The sequence below is a fragment of the Amphiura filiformis genome, chromosome 18 (assembly GCF_039555335.1).
Source record: "Amphiura filiformis chromosome 18, Afil_fr2py, whole genome shotgun sequence".
NCBI classification, from domain to species: Eukaryota; Metazoa; Echinodermata; class Ophiuroidea; order Amphilepidida; family Amphiuridae; genus Amphiura; species Amphiura filiformis.
This window is the reverse complement of record NC_092645.1, coordinates 60,162,474-60,179,845: the sequence shown is the minus strand read 5'-3', so window position 1 is coordinate 60,179,845 and position 17,372 is coordinate 60,162,474. Positions and strand designations below refer to the sequence as shown.

At 35.3% G+C, this 17,372-nt stretch overlaps 1 protein-coding gene across 1 annotated transcript in view; it reads left to right on the top strand.

Annotated features, from left to right (window-relative positions):
- The first annotated feature begins 4,331 nt into the window (after positions 1-4,331).
- Positions 4,332-17,372, top strand: part of LOC140138885 (protein FAM78B-like) — a 30,865-nt gene continuing 17,824 nt past the window's right edge. The window contains exon 1 of the mRNA XM_072160665.1: positions 4,332-5,044. Coding sequence (XP_072016766.1) covers positions 4,497-5,044 — 548 coding nt within the window. The 5' untranslated portion in view covers positions 4,332-4,496. The remainder of the gene's footprint in view (positions 5,045-17,372) is intronic.

The window sequence follows — 17,372 nt, the reverse complement described above, 5'->3', positions numbered from 1 at the left end:
GAGGGAGAAGTGCCGCGGGAGGTATCCCCCACGCTAATCATTACAATAAAGAAGATTTATGGCTTTTCAATCTGTGTTCAGAGCATGAATGCTCTTGAAGGTAGCCTATAAAAGTTTTTGCAATCCATGCTGATGGGGTGCGAAAAGTTAAAACAAAAACAACCAACCAAACAAAAGGAAAAATGAAAAAAAAAAAAAAAAAAAAACCCATCCAAAGTTCATATATATCCGTCGTGAATCGTGCTTATTTTATATTTTTAAGGGGTATAATCCACGCGTCTAGTACGCACTCGTTTCTAACTGAAATTTCTGTGAAATCTTGTCCGCGCAGTTCTTGCCGCCATGCGCGCGTCAAACTAAAAACTGCGTGGAGTGTGCGCCAAGCGCTGGTAAGAAGTTCAGCTACGCGAGAGTAGGCCTACCGTGTTTTCATCGCCATTTACCAATGATTTTTGTAAAAGAAAGAAAGATTTAACAAAGAATAAAAGAAGGAAAGAAATAAATAAAGAAAAAAAAGTTCAGGAGTGAAAGAAAGAAAGAAGGAAAGAAAGAAAGAAAGAAGGAAAGAAAGAAAGAAAGAAAGAAAGAAAGAAAGAAAGAAAGAAAGAAAGAAAGAAAGAAAGAAAGAAAGAAAGAAAGAAAGAAAGAAAGAAAGAAAGAAAGAAAGAAAGAAAGAAAGAAAGAAAACTTATAAAAGGAAGAAAGAAAGAAAGAAAAGAGAAGGAATAAAAGGAAGATAAACAAAGAAAGACAGAGTGAAATAAAAGAAAATTTAAGAATAAAGGAAACTGAAAAAATTCATGTAATCAATCAAATAAATAACAACGACAGATCACAGAAAGAAGTGAGAAAGAATAAAAAGAAGAAACGAAACGAAAACAAACAAAGACAGAAGAAGGAAAGGTAAGAAAGATGAGAAGGAAGACAGAATTAAATAATGAGGGAAAAATATATAGACCTAGGCCTAAGTAGACTAAGGCGAGCCCATTTCAGAAATCCCAAAAATGTATTATTTCATGGAAAAGAAAATTATGATGTAATTAAATGGTATATATTAGCGTTACACATCTCTCATTTGGTTACCTATAAAGTGTATTACTTCGTAATGTAATGTAACACAATTAAACTCAATTTTGGTAAAGGTTGGGCAAGAGGAAATCAATAATACGTTAAAATAATATAGGCTATAGGTTTATATGTTATATAAATAAAACTAGGTCTATATTTTCTTTCTTAGGGATACTGTCCATTTAAACAGGCACAGTAGGCCTACGAAAAAAATATATAAAAGGGGTGATATCAAACGGCCTTTTTTATTTGTCTTATTAATTATATAACTTATTTATTTTAAAGTAGTTCCTTATTTTACTGATTATCAATATAATGAAATTATTTCAATAGCATTTTAAGGTAAAATTCTGTAATTTGAAATATATATCACATGAAGTCAATTTTATTTTTTTAATAAAATGTCTATTTTCACATCTGACTAACTTCGCGTGCAACTGACTTTATAACGTAATGATAAAACGAGAATGATAAGTAGATCGAACCAAGTTGTCAAAAAAAACAAAAAAACGTTAAAACGTTTTAAACATTTTGGTTTTGATTTAAGTAAATTAAATGTCGTGTTATATAAAGGTTATGAAAACGTTTTAATACGTTTTGTATGAAAACACACTACAATAATATTTCTAAAGTGTTTTCAAAGTGTTATTGTAAATTGTTATTATGTTTTGCAAATAGTTTTTGCCAAATATTTTGTCAACACTGAAATAACATTATGTTAGAATGTTTGCAGTATAACGTTTTTGAGTGTTTTGAAAACGTTGTATATCCTTTATAACCCTTTAAATAACCCGACATTTAAACGTTTGCAACTTTTTCTAACCTTTGCGACTGATGTCGAAAATGTTTTGTGTTTGCTGGGTACATGCCTAAAATGAGATGATATTTGAGTAATATCAGAGAAGATGTAATAATTCTAAACATGATAAATAACGGGCCTATTCAGTGATAGCCTGCAAAAAATTAACATTGTTTATAAATTGCATAGCTAGGAGTGAAGGATAAGTCATTAAAGTTGTCATAGGTAGGCCTACAAGTATTTTTGCTATATGTAAAATAACGTAAAAAAAGGGCAGTATTGATAAAGTTCAAATTCAATTCAATTTGAAATGACAGATTCATGAAAAATATCTCATTTTGTTTGTTGGCTTAACCACTTTTGGTTTTCGATTTTTGAAGAACTTCATATTGAGTGAAACTATATAACTTACCGTGATGGATACTTTGGAATCAAGAGGGTTAATAAAACCGAAGAAAATCACCCCACTGTCATGTTGCAGGTGTTTGCGATATCACCTGCATACGCGGACAATTTAGCGCGTATGAGCTGCGACAAGTTTTTGCGAGTGACGCGCTATGATATCGCACTGGTATTTTGAACCAAAAAATATGCCATTTCTGCTCAAATTGTGAAAAAAGTAACTCGGTGACCCCCATTTTTTATTAGCTTTAATGAAACATCCTATCAGTGCGCATATTATATCAAAAAATCAGCAAAATTGTTGGAGTAGTTTTTTGGTTATAATCGAAAATATGTCTAAATTTTAATTTTTCCATAGACGCCTGTACTAATTTTCCCCAAAAACAGCCTTTTTAAAATGGTTGTTTCTCAAAAACGAGCTCGGTGACCCCTCTTTTTATTTTAGATATTCGAAGAATATCGATGAAAGTTAATTGGTACGAAGTTTAAGAAAAATTGTTGGACGGGATCTTGTATGGATTATACCCCTTAAGCCTAATATAATTTCCTTCTACATTGCTCATTCTTTTTGCTTTAAATTTTAAATTTTGAAAGTTTTGATACAAAGAAATGTGTTGTTTCACAGGTTTGTATTCCAGTTGCAGGTTATTTTTGGTTTGTTGTTAGTTTGTTTTTCCATGCAGGTTTGCAGGTAGGTGTAAAAAACACGGTTTTAACCGCTTGGCAAAAAGCAGAAATTTTTTTCCCTTTTCCAAGCTTTTTCAAGTGGCATTAGCAACTGGATGGAATTCCAGTCGTTTTCAGATAGCAGACTTGGAAATCCAGACATTTCTTTGATCGAAAAGTTAGTGTGCACTTTATTTCATAGTGCAGTGTCGTCCACGGCAAATTCACCGTGACCTTTCCAGTCATAAACCCGCTTATTGAAGATTAAACCGATATATGCAGTACTAAACCATTATATAGTAATCTTTTGTCCAATTTGGCAAGAATCAAAGAAGAAATCAGATGGGAACTATGAGTTGCAGGTTTTGCCGGCAAAGTGCTGAAAGTGGCAAACCCTGGTTTTTCATTTGTTTTTGATTTGTTTGTTTGTTTTCCCTTTTATATAGACCTTTGTTTTTCTTTGGCAGCATTTTTCATGTTGACAGAAAAATTAAATCATTTAAATTATAAGGCCTAAACAATCCAATCAAAGTATCAAATTGAGCTGTTCAAGTAACTTTTGAATGAAGTCTTGAAGTTTTGTTTTAGCTTTGTTTTTCAGTTGCAGGTTATTTTTGGTTTGTTTGCTTTTAATGCTTCACATCAGGTTTTATAGTGGCAAAGATATGAACAGAAAAATTAAATCCAGAATCCAAATAATGGAGTATTTTATACCAGCCAAAAATAACAAACACGCGCCTTGAAAGTATTGATGAAGACATAGGATTTTGAGGTCAAATTTCATTCAGGTCAAACAGCGATCGCCACCACGGTGAACTCCCGGTCCGTGGATCGAAGCACAGAGCAGTGTGGTGTTGTGTGTATCGCGTAGAATATCATCTGTACTGTTCCGTTGCCAACTAACTACACTCAAATGAAGATGATTTCGACGATGATTTGGCTGCGGAATTCTCTTCCAAATGATGTGATTTACCCATCTTAATGTTTCTTCATTGTTAGATGTCGATAATGTTGTCAAAATTAGCGCGGAGTGTTACCAATTCCCTTGGTATGTATACGTATTTTATACCACTCTGACTTGTCTCTCGCTATCTTCATCAGTCCGTCCTACCAAAATGTACCGTTCTTGAACTTGACATCTAGCTTGTAGGCCGTGCATAGCACAAGTCCTTGATAGAATTGAGGACGCGGCTTGAAGAAATAGAAAGAAGCTTTTTAATATCACATTTCCTAAATTTTTAATTACCTTCAGATTAATCCTTTATCATGAGAGTGCACCATTCAGGGCGGTCTAACCTCTATTTTATGCTTCACTGAGCTCTCCTTTCATATGGTAAACCCCGATATGTTTTTGTGTATATCCAGTGCATGTACCGTGTACTGGCTGAATGACTAACTGAATGGTATACACAGTTAGAGTACATGACGTGGTGGTTAACTTGTGATTAACAAAATGGCCTCTTTTCCGGCACAGCTGATCAATGTACTTCCCGTACTTCTAAGGATCAGGTCCTGGGACTAATGCTCCCTGGCCTGGCCGTCAATATACTAATAGGTGGAAATGACTACACCACATCAACTTCCTTTAGCACTGACTTGGCACAGGCCTAAGCAGACTGCTGTAGTCTTTATACTGCGACTTCCACCAGTAACTGTACAACTGTGGATAAGTCATCAGAAAAGTCCACAGCCCTATTGGGTGAAGTTTTGGCTAAGTTTACAGCAGCAACTGTGCACATCATCACCACAAAGGATAATATTAAAGGATCATCTAACTTCACTTTTTTGTTTTCTTCTTTTCTTTAAAAGGCCGAGTGAACGCCCCTCGCCTTCTACAAAATCTTCCCATGGGGTGTATATTGCCAAAGCGTCAGAAAACCTAGGACTAGAAGGTGATATAAAAGTTTATGATCTACATGCCAGGATAGATCCACAGCCTACCACCTTGATAGAAAATTCACCAACTGTACTTAAATATCAGACTCCACATTTTAGGGCTTCGGCCAAAATCCGTTTTCCACCAATCTCTGGGAGTGATACATGGCAAGTCGGATGGGTGCAAGGATGTTCAAATATGGATTTTACTATAAATTACGGAAGTTTAGGAATGTAAGTATTGTTGTATGTTTGTGTGTTTGTTTGTTTTTAAACTAAAACTTAGTTTTTACTAGATGTTACTGATCTAGTAATATGGGAGCAAGATTGGGCACGTAGGAACTACTCAACCGTCAGAATCCCACTTCTGACACCAGGTTATGTTCTACATTGTAGTTCCGAACTTCTGATGTATGTTGTAGACTGTACTACGTCACTCGCGCTGTGCATGTTCAGATTACGGTTCAAGTTACTGTGACAACAGGAAGACAGGAGTTATAGCAAATTATTTCACCAACATGGCAAACATAATGGACTGCAATTTTGTTATGTGTAGTTGCCAATCAAAATTGTTTGACAAAACAAATCCAGAGAACTATTTCCACAACAAACTATGTCGAGATGTCCACAACACTGAGGACATATCTGAGAGAGAGCTGTCAAGAGTGGGATTTCTATTTACTGATCATCACTTCATTTTAAATGATGCCTTTTGCCGGTGATTTATCACTCTCCTGACAAACTCCAGGAGAGTGGTACATAGCTCATGTTCACCTAACAGCTAACACAACCCAATAACCAGCAGTACATGTACGTACACAAGAACCTGTGATGAATTGGTACAAATCCCTTTGATCCAATTTACAGGTCTGTCACTCTGGTCATGAGACCCAGTGTCAGGGCTTGAAGAAATGTTAAATTTCCCAGGAAGCAAGCTAAATTTCCCACAATTTATAGCATCATGTTTTTAATTACAAAAAAGATAACTATTTCCCTCCAAATACCAGAATTTCCCTCCAAACATCAACATTGAATGGGAAGGAGCTTCCTGAATTCCCCACTTTTTCAAGCCAGTGCATTTATAAATGTTTCTTTTAATGTTTTAAAAATGTAAACCACATGTAATTTGGCCTTTGGCCACAATTTTGTGAGTGAAATAAAATACAATACAATACAATACAAAAAAACTATCACTTTTTTTTTATTAGTTATTGATTTCTTTTCAATATGAGTGGAAATCAATACAAGTTCAAGTACCAGTAACAACTTTGACACAGGAAATCAATATCATTTATGACAAATTATATATTTTTATTAACAATGGTTTACAAAGGAAACACGAATTGGAAGTTGATTTTCATTTAAAGAGATCACATCACTTGCCTCATCTCTTGACAACAAAATGTTTCATAGCTAATGTTGGGTGTTTACAAACAATTTGCCAAAAAGAAGAGGTTTTCTCTCCAGATTGCTATCATTTGTTGTCCTCTTACAGCATGACCAATTTTAATTGTTAGCACTGCAAAAATATTATACTCCGTAGTTTCACTTCCAGAACTTGTGCAAACTGTGTTTTGTTGTGGAGGTCACTTTCCATCATTCATACAATATTGAAAGTTACATTGTATCCCTTATAGCAACCACTATGACTAAGCCATAATAGCCTCATTGCCAATCACAAAGTTCATTAGCCCTCATTCAACAATCATAGCCTAAAAGTTGACCTCAGGATGTTTAGTATGAGTTCTTATAGTTCCATCCTTGTGTCATAATCAGCGTATAGGGTCAAAGAACTGTCACAGAATACTGGGTTTTCAGATCCTAGGGATCATATCTACATGCAGGAGGTCTGCGTTTAAATGTGTCATCATCAGAACTTGGTCAATTAACATAAACACAGCTGTGACATGTAACATTTACTAATCAGGCTAATTTTGTGTTAGATTTGGTAACATGAGTTCACCTGGAAAGGAATAATTAGTGTAATTTGAAAAGGAAGCAAAACAAAATAACGAAACAAAATACTAAATAATTAAAATAAACTAGCGGTCACCCGTCTTTCACGGTTTGGAAATATGCAATTTTACAAATGCATCACCACCCTCCCGAGTTTTTATTGCAAACAATTTTACCAACTCCCTACCGATTGATCAGTCGTTTCATTTTAATCAACTTCTTCTTTGTTGCCCCCCGTGTTGCCCCAATCCCTCCGTTCTTTCCACTGTTCCCCTTAGCTCACATCCTCTTCTCCCTCTAAATCCGCTCTGAGTGCCATCTGTCCCCGGGTCTGTCCCTAGTATCATGGTTTTACTTCTTCCTAGTCAACTGCTAATATGGCCAACCCATGGCACCCATGCACTCACTCATTTTGATTTTCCCGTGTTTATTATTATATTCCCACTTGCTTTAGAGGCAGCGTGTTGATACGCGATCGCGCGAGATCTAAATGATACACATTTTTTTTTTTTTGTTGTTGATATGCGAAGACTCAAGTTTTTTTTGTTTGACTCGATGTAGTTATTAGACGGACATCATAATACTAATCATGGCATGTTCGTCCTCGCATGATACGTATCGCGGCGCCCGTGCGCTGTCGCGTAGTGCTTGGAGTACCGACGGCGCAGTACGAGCATCGGAAAGCATTACAGTGTGGTTAATCGTGTAGGTGCATCTCATCAGATTCCAAAACGGCACACGTGCAGAGGCCTATTAGTAGTTTAAAAGGTCAGGGCAAACTGGGCAAGTACGGGTAACGGGTGTTGGGTACATTGTAATTAGAGATGGTCACAAGAACCACCCAATCCGAGAACCGCGAAATCTAGTAGTAACTGATGCTCACTATTTTGAGGTCCCTGGGTATTTTTAAAAGTATATTTGCTAATTTGTAGACTTTAATCACTAAGATTGAAAAATGAGGTAACATAATTTGGTGAATGATTAGGTTTGCAAAAGTGAAATTTGCCGCTTTGGAGTGTCCCTGGACCTAGACCTAAATGCTAGGATCATTCATGGTTGACCTAAAAAAAAAAAAATTGCATGATGTTTTGTGTTTTTAATATGAAAATTGATAATTTGTATTCATGTCATACTCAATCAATGATATCAAAATGCATTCAAATTCAATGCATTTTGATATCATTTAAAACAGAGTATGACATGAATACAAAATATCAATTTTCTTATTAAAAACACAAAACATCGTGCAAAATTCAAGTTCTTTTTTTTATTTTTAGGTCAACCATGAATGATCCTAGCATTTAGGTCTAGGTCCAGGGACACTACAAAACCGGGAAAAAAATAACTTTAAAAAAATATAAAAAAATTTAATTTTTTTTGTTGCAATTTCGGGTACCCGGTTACCCACCCGAAAAAAATGCGCTGGGTACCCGGGCACAAAATTACCCGAAAATCACACCCCCAGGTTGGACTAATATAATACTCGAACGTGGGACTATACTCAGACGAATACGGTAATAATAAATAATACGGTAATTGAATTAATAATTATCTTACTACAGTACTGACTGAGTAAAGTCCCACTGTCCCACCTTCGAGTATAGTCCCACCCCCAAGTTTTCGAAAAATTTCAGAAATTGCGTAATCCGCACTATACCATCATGCGCGTTAAAACAATTCTGTATGATATAAATCGCCTTAGTATTAGGTCACCTGTTCATTAATTATTGCTCAACACATTTTAACACAACATCTACACACATTCCACCCACCCCACCCACCCCAACACATCCAGTGTACAAGTTTGGTTATAATGAAGGGAAGCTTGGGAAGTAAGTAGTACCGCAGTACATTATAGTTCAAAATAACTGAAAAAAGGCATACTGTTTTGCAAATTCACTGCTTTTACCAACTTTTGCACATTTTCTATTCCTGACTGATGCAGCAGTCAGCAGTACATAGCGATTCAGTTCATGTGTGGGTTATATACACAGACCTGTAAGGCAATGTCAACATAAAACATTAACCCTCCCATAGTTACTACATATATGAACAACAACCTGTTTAGTGTTAGCCAACCATTCAAATTTATACAAGAAGCTATTAAAGGCTGTAAAGGGGCAGACATTGGTTTGGATTCCAGAAGGATGGTGTCTGTAAGAGACACCACTACCAGAAATTGAAAAGGACTTCAAAATGATTTAAAATGATGCTAAAACCAATTGTGTAGCATTTGGTTGTACAGTTACATTACATTTGTTACAGAGAGCACAGATTCTGGAACTGTGCAGAGAGATACAGAAAAGCGCAACGCCTCCACCTTTTTTGGGTGGCGAGATCGCGATGCATGGCCAAAAGGTTTGTCTGAAAGCTTGGGCGCACATTTGTAAAATCGCACAATTTGAAAAAAAGATTTTTTTTTTTTTTTTTTTTTTTCAAATTTTTTTTCCTGAAAAATTCGGCGAAAATCAGATTTTTTTCTCAAAATACCATAAAATGAAAAAAGTTGAGAATAAAAAAAAAAAAAAAAATCGCATTTCGCATTTGTTTTCAAACCATATTTTTTGTCATAGTTTTCCTGTGAGCAAGCCAATATTTCTCGGAAATCTCTTTCCCGTATTCCCCATGTTTTTCCCACCATGGCGTACGCGATGTTCATAACACAGTATGACTAGGGCCCGTTAGCAGGAGAGGGGATGCATCCGCAGCCCCTTAAAAAGTATAGAAAAGTCCAAAAAATTTGCGAGTGTAGCGAACAAAAAAAATCAGGTTTTTTATGCTTTTTTTGGTCAAAAAAAGGGTTAATTTTTTGGGAAGAAAGTCCACTTTTCACAAAATGCCCCCCCGAAAATGTCCACTTTTTCAAAATCAGCACCCCTAAAAAATCCTGCATACATATTCTTTTCAGGAAAAGGTTTTTAGGAAGTGGCTGTGAGAAATAATATTATCAAAGCAACACATTGCAAACTAATTTGTCTTGAGTTTATCATCAGTGAACTACATGGTGTTTTATCAGGCAGGGAAACCCTTCCAGGAAGCAGGAAGAATCTGACTGAAAAGTGAATGCAGGTGAAAGTGGAACGGATATTTGTATAAAATCTTTCATTATCTTTGCAATTCTAAGATGAACTTTACAACATGGATGTGGGCAGGATGCTCTAAAAAGCTTTCCTGATTCTTGAACTTAAAGACAGGAAACTGTCATGTTCTACTTCCTGTGTTGGGTTTAAAGGTCACAGATGTTTATTGCAAGGGTGCTGTACTGCTTATTATGCACTTAGGTTACCAGACTTTTTCCCTGTAGTTATAGAGGGCTAGGGGATTCACTCTATCATTATAAAAAAATTATTAGAAGAAAGAGCTCTTGAAGTTGAAGTTGGAGTAAAAATTGTAAGGGGCGCACCATTTGATTTCCAGAGGGGGCATGGGATTTTTTTTAAGAAAAAAAAAATTCTGCCCGACCCAAACTTTCATGCCCCACACCCCCACCCCGAGAATCTAATGGTGCGTCCTTAAGTGACAGACACATTTTCAATCAATGACAAGAATTAATTTTTGTAGTTGATTACAAAACAAACAGTTTGATCAATTTTGAATTTAGCCTGAATTTGTAAATAATTATGGCCTTTAATTCTTGCCCTTTTTTAGGTCAAGGCTGTTTTATTAACCAGGGAACCATTGTTGTTTCACATATGACATGATCAAGGGCCGGGGAATGAGTCGGATGCTAATGTTGTTTTTGAGATATTGGCAAAAACAGTGTTCAAATTCTTTTGTTTTATATTGTTTTCAGCCATTGATGAATTGCTCATAACTCTGTAACCAGATGTCCGATTTTGATAGGGTTTGCATCAAAATGTAGCATTCGTAAATGGCCAGAAAATGATGTAAAAAACCGACATGTGACTCATTCCTCTTGATCATGTCACATATATATTCAAGAAACAGAGAAAGAATGAGCTCATACATGTATAATGATATGAATTTTTCAAATGATAAATGCCATGAAGTGATAAATTTTAGATCTTTGATTCAGAATTGAGAATAGAAATCACATCTTATTTGATCATTATAAGCTCTTAGAAATGGGTGTTTTTCTTTACTGATTTCAGCCATGATTCTATACATGTAGGTTATAATCAACACTAATAGACTGGTACTCCAGGGGTGGAATTTCGTAAAGTGCCACAGGAGTCCAAGTGGATTCTCGCAGGAGAGTTTTGCTAGAGTCCATGGATTCCCGCAAATGGATTCTTGTTGTACAATCTTGCGGGGGTCCAAGGCATGTAGGCGGATGTAAAATGCATTCAAACAAACAAATACACTAACAAAGTTAGTTTTTTTAATATATGTTTCATCGTACCCTCACTTCCATGTCATTGCATCTTTGGCGACTTTTCCTTTATATTTTGAAGACTTTGGGTTTTATCCGGGGTCTTAATTAGGCATGCGAGTGTGATCGCACGCCTCAAAATGCTCCAGAGGAGTATGAATTATCTCCAAAACATAGATCAGGTGTGTTGTATCATCATCATGATTGAGTGAATGAGCCGATCAAGCTGACAGACAGCATTTCCAGCGGGAGTCCACATGGACTCTCGCAATAGAACTTTTGCGGGAGTCTCTGCGAGAGTCGACTCTCGGACTCTCGTCGAAATTCCACCCCTGGTTACTCCTCATTCTTCTGTGTGAATTTGTGAGATTTTGGTCACAACTGATGACAGCCTTTCACAGACGTATGCATACCTATACATACGACACACAACATTAGGCCTAAAAAGTTGTTTGATTGGTGTAAAAATAGGGTACATGGGGTAGGGATTGTGTTTGATAAAGGCCTTGGAACCTTTTTCTTCTTTTTTTTTTTGTAAATTTAATTTAATTTACATGTAGGGTGGATTGGGGTGGAGGGACTTGGGGTACGCCAATCAAACAATTTTTTTAGGCCTTAGCTGAATTATAGTACAGATTGTGGGTACACAGTGGTACATACCAAATTGCAAATTTTTAAATGATTTTCAAATTGAACTGAGCACACATGTACATTGCTTGAGAATTGATCAAGAGGGTGCAATAATTGAAGCATCTGCAAGCACAACAAGGGAGGGAACAAGGGAGGGGGTGTCATGATGAAAAGGGACTGAGCCAACGCCATTCTTTATGGCAATTAAAAGGCGCCATTTAAAAAAATCATTTGACCTGAACGGCAAACTCTTTAGTTGCGACACTTATCCCAAATTAATTATCAGAGTAATTCATCCATAAATTGTATAATTTTTGTATCTGAGTAGTTTACAGGGATTTTATGTATAAAACCAGGGCCTGTGATGAGCAAGCTGTACATGTACAAAAAATTGTACATGCTTAAAAATAAAGGTTCAATGCACTTTAAAATTTGAATGACCATAAACTTTATATAGCAAAATAAATAATAAAAAAGTCGAATTTTATTTGAAAATTTACTAAAATTAAATGTATAATGCAAAATACCCAATTGATTTGTCAGGAATTTCCACAAAAAAGTGAATTTTCATTTTTTGCATGTATAACTAATGTTAATATGAGGAATCCTTATTTAACACTAGATTTTTTCATAAAACCGCCTATAAAGGTTTTAATTTTAAAGTTAATTTTAATTAGATTTTTTGACATTTTCTCAAAATTGAAATTTTCATGGATTTTAAAAACTTCGAAACACAACTTCAAATAGGGCTTTCAAAGGGGGTGTAATAGAAGTGAATTTTCAGTGAAAAAACTTTGTAAAGTACGACTTCCTGAACTCGCATAGGGGCATAGTTATTATCGGAAAATACTACGAAATTACATCTGTGTATTAAGTGCCTTTTTATGCAAGAATGTGATTTGTTTTAGTTTTCTGAACATATTCTACTATATTGTTGCGATGAATTGGATGGAAATGTAAGTTACGAAAAATACAGGTACAGTATAAAGTTATAACTGAAAGTTTACAAAATAAAAAGAAATTTGACAAATCTTCAAAAAAGGAGGAGGGCGCGGACGAGAAACATGTATTTTTTTTACTCGGCCTAAAACTGGCTTGGGTGAATGGATAACCACCATGAATTCTGGTTTTGTTATTAGCGTACCTAGAGGTCATAAGGTCATTCAACCTTATTCAAACAAGTCATTAGCCAAGTACCCATACATGAGTGTTGACACACAGAAGAATCAATGGAAGAGTGTTGCCAACTTGCCACCAATTTTCATCCAGAATCAGGGGTCAGATAGTGGAAAAATCACCAATTCTTTTTGTAAGGGCTATAAAAATTGTATTGCCTTTTTCGACCAACATAAAATTCGGAAAAAATAGTGTCACATTTTTTTTCTTGCATATTTGAATCTTCATCTATATATTTGGAATAAAGTTCAGTTTCCACTATGTAAGTTATGAGAACTGTGTATTACATTTTACCTTCTCAATATAAGATTCCTAATGTTTTGCACCAATTTGCAGGCTTTAAGTTTTAAGGTGTGCAAGTTCAACATACACACACCTTAAATTACCTACACCTTGTAAAACAAATCTGCCAGAGCCTTACCTTCTTCACAAGTGATCTTGTTCTGCCTACAGGTTTGTAATATTATTCTTACCACACAACTCTGATTTAAAAAAAAAAAAAAGTCACAGGAAAAATGTTCCCAAAGTTCACAAGGTGCACAATTGGGCTACCAAATGAGGGGTATGGCAACCTGGAATGGAAGCTGTTCTATGGTCACTCACTTCATTTGAATAGAAAGCCTTTTGTGTTTCAACTATGATCCCATCTTGAGAGAAAATTAAATAAATACATTGAAGTTGATCCTACTGAATGTAAAAATTGAGAGTATCATGAAAATGAAACCAACCATTTTTATATTTTAAAAATAACAATAACCATGATAACAATGCAAAATGAAAGAACCTGAAAGTAAACTATAAATCTTTTAAATAATAGTGAAAACACTGAAAATGCTTAAAAACAACAACTGAAAACAGCATACAATTGGGGTAAAATGGCTCAAATTGGGCTGAAAATTATAAAAAAAACTCATAAATTTTATCAACATGAAAAGCTGAAATCTGCTAAAAGAGGAAAAGTTTCAGGTCTGCACTCTTAACTTGGAGTAGGCCTACTAATTGGAAAGATAAAAAAAAACTTGGACTACTATTCTCTGGGGGGGGACTTCATGTCCTACAAAATGTATGTACTCATTTATGTAGTTTAATTACTAGTAACTTAATATCCAAATTGCTCTGTTGACCTACATGTACAAATAAATTTGGCTGATTCCATTATTCCAATGGGAAAAAATGAAAACAATTTCATATGATTATTTGCCTTCAATAGATTTCTGTATGATAGCACAGTTTTCTGCTTTGAACGATATCCTCGTGCTGCAAGTTGTAAATATGGCTAGCTTGATTTTTGCGATTTTTTTTTGGTGACTTAGGACCTTGAGCAGAAAATGAAATCATTGAAATTTGCTACAACAACAACACAATCACACAATATCGTATATTAAATTTTGGAGAAAAATGATTCAAAATGCCCTCAAAAATTGATTTCTGCAATTTTGGATGGATTTTATTGATTTAGTGCGACAAGTGTTTGAAAAAGAAGTGAAATGAAATTTGTAGACCGCTTTACAGTCCTTTCTTGATACACAATTCACCAGCCCCAGCTATTCCCTTCCATAAGGCCAAAAAAAAATATTGTTGTGTTGCCCTCAAGTGAGAAAATGGGAAAGTTGGGGCGGACGGTCGGATTTTTTTTTTTTTTTTTTTTTTTTTCAAACCTTCAGTTCTTAAAATCTCCTCAAATATTAAATAATGCTTCTTCAACTCGGGGATATTTGTCAATTCTGACTTCTGGATACCTGTTAGACATCAATTAAAGACTAGTCTTTCAATAAAATATTAATTTTAAGTGAAAAACATAGATTTTTTTGAACAAATCTGTAAAAATCATCATTCAAAAAAAAAAAAAAAAAAATGCCGACCCTGATTTTTCAGGATTTAGGGCCGGGCGGTTGAGGGCAACACAACAATTTTTTTTTTTTTAGGCCTAAAACACAACACATCCCTCAGGTCATGAAGGGAATGAATTACCATTTCCATATAAATTTCAAGTCATCAGATTCCACTAGGTAGGATATGTAGATCACCATGAATGGTGTACATTGCTTGTATTGTGTATGCTCAGTTGTTGGTCTTCCTCCTAAATAAGATCATTATAATTCAGTACAGGCAGAAGATTCAGGTTCTCTATTTTACTGTTTTTAATGCTTCAATAGGTCATAAAAAACACAAGAATAACTCATTTTCTATTTCACTGCTAGCATTGTTAATTGTTCCATAGATGGCGAATAAAAGTATTAGATGATTGTAAATTCACAGTGGTTGGTCAGATCAGCTAATAAAGCTCATCTGACTCAGATCAAATCCATGGTATAGCCTATATGATTTTGCCATTTGCAGTTCATGATCTGGTTTAAGCTTCAGAAGAAAGGGACCATTTCTTCCATGTTTATGAAGCTATTCATAGTGCTTAATGTGCCCAGCATGATACTCTGTGGGAACATAGACTCTGAATGGTGGGAAATGGAAGGATTTGGAAAGATTTTGAGGGCACCAACCTTTTGGGATTGTTCCCATCCCACTGGCCCAATTGCTGGTAATCAATAGACCCTATCCACACTGATCCACAAGTAGTATCAAGGCATATTAATCCCAGTTCCCACTGTACTCAGTTACCATGTCCCAAAATGTTGACGGGGAGGGGAAGAGCTCTTGGGGAGGGGGCTCCAAATTGGGAATTGGTGTATATGTTGGGTTGTAACTAAAACCATAGGCCTTTCTTTATACAATGTACAATTTGTACATGTAGGATCGATATGCTTTAATTTAGTAGAGTTACTGTTTCCACAGACCCTATGTGTTTCCAGGATCTGTGGTGTTACATACCTGTTACTTTTACCTGTATCAATTAAATAATCCCCACCTAGAATAAGTACAGAAGCTGAGGTTGTCCCATACCATAATGAAGATATTCTTCATGTCACTGGGAAAAATGGGAGATCTACATGTTTTGAAAGATATTTTTGCTTTTAGACTATGCAGTTAGCAACCTGGACAACCGATTCTTTAGAAATGCTTAGTCGCGCTGAAAGTCGATCGATACATGTTAAAATCAGCACAATTCATAGATACACCTTTTTGCTATGAAATTAATTTTCTCGGTCAAATATAAAGCAATATTTTTTTTTCTTCAGTAATGTCAGTTAAAAACTTGGTGCTTGGATATACATTTTTTTACAAATCCTGGTGTTAAAATTAAGCATCAAATTGTGTCTTTTAGTGTGATATTTTTGATTTTATAGGCCTTCAGTTAAGCCCGAGCTTTTTACGAATTCATTTTTAGCGTCTCAAACTAATATAGTTTGCTAAAGATTAGCTCATTTCAACACCAAATTCGATCGTTTGTATTGCCTCATTAAATGACTGAGTGAGCCTTGCCAAACAAAAGAATCGGTTGTCCAGGATGCTAACTGTATGAACCACACAAAAATGTTTAAAAGGTCTAGCTCTGTCTAGTCAACTGTTTTTCTCTTTCAATTGTTTTGTTATCACATGTTCAATGTACATGTAGTATCATAAAAACTAACATCTATTTTTGCAAAGATTACCAGTGATGTATGTCAGCCTGGTAGAATCACTTCCTGTCATGTCTTTCCTGTTATAGGTCTTTCCGTATCATTTATATGTTTTGCAAATCCAGTGTCCAGGGATTTTTTTTTTTAATTCGCGACCGGAACTTATTTTTGGCTCATGTTGTGTAGGCCCTATTCTTAAGTTATTTTTTATTTATTTTGCATTAATTGTATTTGATGTATCTATTTCTTTTTATTGATAGCCATGCATTTGATCAGGAACAAGTAATGGATATTATAATACTTCTATTAAGGAAGGTTGGAGATTAATAAAGCTGACACACAAGAGGAACGGTATGGGTTGATTGGGTTCTATAAAGGATCCCAAGGATTGATGTAAGGAGTCATTTCTGCCCCACAGGTATAATTTTTTCTCCGAAGGGTGAAAATGCCCAAAACTTTTGTTTTAATATTATTGTTGGGAATGTACGTTGGCCTTAACTCAAGAAGAATTTGCTGCTGTAGTGGACGTGGTTACTGGTTCAAGCCTGGGCTCATACACCTGTTCCGAATTTTGATATATGCCATAGGCTTTGTGTTGTGATCATTTTGATCAGTGGCTTGTAACAAAGAAAGCGTGAACCAGTTGATCTAAGCAGTAAGCAATGGCCATATTCTAATGTGCACTCAGCGAATTGCAAGACCTATGGAAATATTAAATGCGATTATTGGCTTTCTCGACTGATTTCCTGCAAGATCAAGGAAGCATGTACACAGCAGTTTTTGAGTTAAATGGTTAAAACTGGAAAAATAGAGCTCCTGTCATCCCACTCACCTTGCTGTGTTGTGAAATTAATTGATTTATTGAAACTTACTGTTGATGTTGTTGATTTTATTGATACCTGCTGTTGATAAACTGTCAATAGGATTGATTTTATTTTCATCATTTTAATAT